This window comes from Sesamum indicum, linkage group LG13 (assembly GCF_000512975.1).
Source record: "Sesamum indicum cultivar Zhongzhi No. 13 linkage group LG13, S_indicum_v1.0, whole genome shotgun sequence".
Taxonomy (NCBI): domain Eukaryota; kingdom Viridiplantae; phylum Streptophyta; class Magnoliopsida; order Lamiales; family Pedaliaceae; genus Sesamum; species Sesamum indicum.
In genome coordinates this window covers 1,414,880-1,420,139 of record NC_026157.1, presented here as the reverse complement: position 1 = coordinate 1,420,139, position 5,260 = coordinate 1,414,880, and the positions used below count along the sequence as shown (strand labels likewise).

Genomic DNA, 5,260 nt, shown 5'->3' with positions numbered 1-5,260 from the left:
ACCCCCCCCCCCCCCCCCCAATCTTCTTCCCCGGCCAACCCACCCCCTGCCTCCCCCCTCACCTTCCCTCGCCCTCCCCCCCCTCGACCATCTGGGCAATGCTGGTCGCCCTCACTAGAGATGGGCGACGCCCGTCGTCCTCGCTGTGTTGGGCGATGCCCGTCTCCCATGGGTGAGGAGGGCATGCGCCCTCCTCTTCAGCAGCGGCGGCAGCGTTTTTTCGCCGCTGTTGCTGTTTTTTTTTTTAAAAAATTATAAATTTTAATTAATTTAATTAAAATTATATTTTATTGTATAAATAATTAAATATAAAATAATATTTTATTTTCAATAAATATATATAATATTCAATTAAATAATAAATTATATAATATTTTATTATTAATAAATATATAATATTTTATATATTAGATGTGAGAGAAGGGCAAAAATATAAAAAAAAAAAAAAGTATTTTTCTTAGCAAATTCGCAGTTAAAAACGAGTGTGGCTCAATTTCTGTACGAAGGGGTTTTTTTTTAACTTTATTTTCTATCACAGGGGGGCTATTCGATACTTTAATTTTCATAGGATTTTTTTAAACATTCCTATTATCACAAGGGGGGTCTCTGGATTTTTCCCTATATTTATTGTACATCAATAATTTGCTTAATAGAAAAGATGCATCTACGGAACTCACAACTTAAAAAACTGTTCAACTTTCACTTTTACGTCCTTGATCATGCCAAGGGCAAAAAAATTGAGGGTCACATCTCTTAGGCCTAAGGTCCCAACGAATCGTAGTTAATCTTTAAAAGGCTAATTAAAACCAAAATTTTAATCCCAACTAAAAAGTATATGAAATTGATGTGCAAGAAACTAATTAAGCAGACTTGGCAGTAGTGGCACACACTGGTGGATTCTGCTTGCCGACAAATTTGGGTTTGACATTGGCACATTTGGTGGTGATAGGACCTTGATTTCCATTATATGTAAGATCAATGTCACCCACCTCTACATTCTCGCATGGCTTAAGACCACTGCAAATAAACGTCACCGCCTCTGCAGTATTTGTCGTGCCCCGTACGTTCTTAATGCTGACATTACTGATCTTAATAGATGATGGTCTCTGTAAAATAATCAACAAATAAAATATAATCAGTATACTAAGAGTCTAAATTATTTTAAAATGAAGGGTTAGAAAATTTGGATCACAAATTGAAAAACTTACATCTTTTTTGCAAAGATTGTGTGGACAATATTCTTGATCAATGATAATGGGACTGCTAACATTATCCATGATTAAATCTTCAAAATGCAAATCACTGACAGTCAACGTTGCTGGGGCAGAGGGCCATGTCTTCACCCTGACGCCATTTGTTGTGCCAATAAAGGTGCAATTTGTCACATATATCCCTTGCACATCCTTTTCTTCTGCATACCCACCAAGGCTTCCAACGCTAATACCGTGTCCTGGACCACAAGTTACATTCTGGATGTGAATTTCTTTGCTCTCGTCTCCAATTGAGACACAATCATCTCCTGTTTTTATGATGGAATCTTTGATATTGATCATCGTGTCACGACCCAGATGGATACCATCAGTGTTTGGGCTATCTCCAGGGGCTGAAACTGTGAATCGGAGGAACGTGACATTATGGCTCGATATACAATTCACGTGGAAATTCTTGCTATCTTTCGTGGTCACATCACGAATTATGGAGTTGTTCACGAAATTGAAGCTAAGATTCTGCACAAATGCATGTGATTATGGGTTGTTAATTTGTATACCTATTCTACTTGAAATAATTGAGGATATATAAGGAGGTAGGTCTTACCATAGGAAGCTTGGCGCAATTTTTATTTTTGTGGCAATCGTTTTGCTTCCAGGCTTCCTGTCCTCGACCATCAAAAACTCCACCACCAGAAAGGGTGAAATAATTGACATAATTGATAGTAATCCATTCCCCTTCTTTATTAGGCAATTGACCTGGATTGGCTTGCAAGGTTCCTTGGACTTGAAGCTCGAGAGGGGCCTTATTGGGGCCTAATAATTTCACTTGACTAAGAGACCAGGTTCCTCGTGGTATCACTATTGTGCTTGGGGAAGTTGAATTGCATGCCTCCTTCCAAGCGTCCATTAGAGCCTAACAAGCAAATGCATGTTTTTTTCAACAAATATGTTTACATAAAAATAAGCGGAATCAACTGAACACATAAATGAGGTAGATGATATTGGTTAAACCTGACTGATATCTCCACCAGATTTTGCACCATATTTTGTGATATCATATGTCATTGGCCCCTGAGCGTTAATATTTATTGCCAATAAAGGCAAAAAGAAGAGAATGGTAATGAAGTTTATTGCCATTGCCTTCTAAAGTTTTTATTGATGTTGATGTAGTGAATAATTCGAGTTCTTTGCATACATCAATTATGAATTTATAGTAATAGTAAACTATTCATAGCCATCGGTTAGTTAACATGACTATTTTTCAGGAATAAAAATTACTTTATTTTGAACAAGTTTGTCGTACCTACAAAGCACCATCTTTGAACACATGTAATTAATAATTCTATGAATAAAGATTTTACGTTGCCTAATTTTTTACTGTTATATATATATATATATATATAAATTATAGTCCTATAATAAAATAAAAATTTATTTAATTGCATATACCAAAGTGACTTAAGGCTAGTGTTTCATCATATGTTAATTTTGTACAAGCTTAGCTTTTTGTAGGAATCTAACAAAAACTAATATAGATTAATTTATATCTATTTTCATATTATACCGTATTATAGAAATTTATTATTATTATTATTAATTAGTATCTAATTTATTTTTTTAATTATAATAGTTTGGGTAGCATGAAATGTATTAGGTTTCTTTATTTATTTATTTTTTGTGGTGTCTAAGTTTTGCCGAATTGAATCAACTGATCCTCCGCTCTTATATCTGCAGATTCCTTTGCTGCTCCACACGTGCACTGTGTAACTGGTGTTATGCAATTGAGTTCGTCCCATAGTCTTTTCATCTTTGAAAAATACGCAGTGACTAACATTATGCCCTGCAAAGTGGACGATAATTCTCTTTTGAGTTGATAAAACATGGGCCCGTTACTTTGCCCGAACCGGCTTTCAAGCTCTAACCATAATTCTCAGGAAGTATTGGTGTATAGGAAGCTTTCCACTATTTCCTTTGAAATCAAGTTAAGTATCCAGGACGTGACCATGTAATCGACTCTAATCCACTGCTCGAGTTCTTTGCTTCCTTTGGCAGGTTTGGCCCCTTCTCCGTTGATGAAGTTTAACTTCATTTTCGCACCTAGAGCGATCTTGATAGATCTGCTCCAGGACAAAAAATTGGATCCATCTAGTGGTGTCAATACCAGGCTTAAACCTGGGTTGTCGTTTAATTGGAGTTTCAAGTTTTCTTGAGTTCTTGATTTGCAGAGGGACTGGAATTGGACTTAAAGAAAGAGAAGATCAAAGACCAGCAAAGATGGCTCTGATACCATGTAAAACATGGCGTAAAAGAGCAAGAAAGAAAATTGATTTTCATTCAGAGCAAATCTTGAATCAAGAAGACAAAGTTTCAGTAGATTTCAGATTTTCGTTTTTCTATTGTGAAGAAGAATTCAGCAGGGAGCTTATATAAACCTCTAAAACCAGAAACTTCACTTTTCCCTCTCTCTAAGTTGTGTTTTTCAGTAAAGGAAACGTGGGTGCACGTTCTAATACTCGTGTGGAGAGTCAACTAATAAAATCGTAGATACATAATAAAAGTGCAGAAGTTGAATGACACGATTTTATCTGTTTCTTCCTTCTTTCTTCTTCAGATGCTGATGCTCCAGGTTGCAACCTCAGCTGCACACGACCTGGCTATCTAACGTCGTGATCATGCCAAAAGCCTCTGAAAAATAGCGCATGTTTACCGACTTCATAGACTTAAATAAGGTGTGTCCCAAAGACCCATATCCTCTACGATGGATAGATCTTCTCGTAGACTCCACAGTGGGATGTTTGATTTTCATTTCTTTTGAACACAGGCATTGCCATCTGTTGTGAACCGTATGATTGTCCCAAAGTGACCTCCTTTTGCTTTTCTACTCTCAAAATCATTGAGTATGCTCTACTAACATTAGGTAGAGGATCCATCACGATGATTTGGTTCCTCACGTGGTCATAATTCTCGTTCAATCCCATTAGCTAAAACTCAATATCGAACTCCCCTAATTCCACCACCCATTTGACCATCCTTCTGGACACATCTAGCTTTGATATGATTTGCTTTAATGGGTGATTGCTTTAAGGGGCTGATAAGATTGCTTTAACGTAGTATATCAGAATCTTTTTTCTCTTCTATTCCCGTACTATATCGAGTTCACATCATCTTTCGATACTGCCATATAAACATACAATTTTTCACCTAGCAAAGTGTTTGCAAGTAAGGTCGCTAGATATTCTTTCAATTCTTGGAAGGCCTTTTCACGCTCTTCAATCCATTTAAAATCTTTCACTTTTCTTAAAACCTTAAAGAAAGAAAAGTTTCAATCAACTGACATGGCTATGAAACGATATAAGGCGGCTAGTTTTCCCGTGAGCTCTGGACATCCTTGATCGATTTTGGCGATCTGATCTCCCAATTTCCAGCCCCAAGAAAAACCTTGCAGGGCCTAAATCTTTTAGTAAACATCTTGTGGAGATACTTCTTAATTTTCGTAATTATCTTCTCCAAAGGTCCTGCAATTAACACATCGTCTACATACATAAGGAGACAATAGAAACCAGTTAGTGAATCCATTGTAAACAAGCAGTGATCATACTTGGACTAGACAAAGCCATATCTCTCAAGCTTTGAAGTGAATTCTTGATTCCATTGCCTAGAGGCTTGTTTAAGGCCGTATAATGACCTTTTCAACCTGCAAACATGTCCCTTTGGGACTTTATATCCCTTTGGAGGTTGCATATAAATCTCTTCATCAAAATAACCATGCAAAAATGCATTATTGATATCAACTTGATGCAAGTGCCAGTTCAGTTTTGCAGAAACAACAATTATAGCTCTAACAGTGACAATTTTGGCTACAGGAGAAAAATTATCAAAGTAATCTATTCCTTCAATTTGGTTATATCTTTTCACTACTAATCGTGCTTTATATCTATCTATAGTTCCATTAGGGTTAAGTTTAATTTTAAAGATCCATTTGCACCTTATTGCCTTCTTTTTAGGTGGTAATTTTGTAATGTCCCAAGTATGATTATCTTCTAGTGCTT

The 5,260-nt window shown here is 36.6% G+C and overlaps 1 protein-coding gene across 1 annotated transcript; it reads right to left on the bottom strand.

Moving 5' to 3' along the window:
- LOC105176071 (polygalacturonase-like) lies at positions 681–2,385 on the bottom strand. Its single transcript, XM_011098753.2, has 4 exons — positions 2,223–2,385; positions 1,816–2,124; positions 1,209–1,727; positions 681–1,106 (listed from the first exon to the last, which is right to left on the bottom strand). Exons 1-4 carry the CDS (start codon positions 2,346–2,348, stop codon positions 861–863), a joined length of 1,200 nt encoding a protein of 399 aa, XP_011097055.1. The 5' UTR covers positions 2,349–2,385; the 3' UTR covers positions 681–860.

Excerpts from the sequence above, each read along its gene's own strand:
- LOC105176071 (XM_011098753.2), bottom strand. The coding sequence starts at position 2,348 with ATGGCAATAAACTTCATTACCATTCTCTTCTTTTTGCCTTTATTGGCA. Across the intron at positions 2,125-2,222 it reads CTGGTGGAGATATCAGTCAG|GCTCTAATGGACGCTTGGAA; the intron begins GTTTAACCAATA and ends TTTGCTTGTTAG. Across the intron at positions 1,107-1,208 it reads ACAATCTTTGCAAAAAAGAT|AGACCATCATCTATTAAGAT; the intron begins GTAAGTTTTTCA and ends ATTATTTTACAG.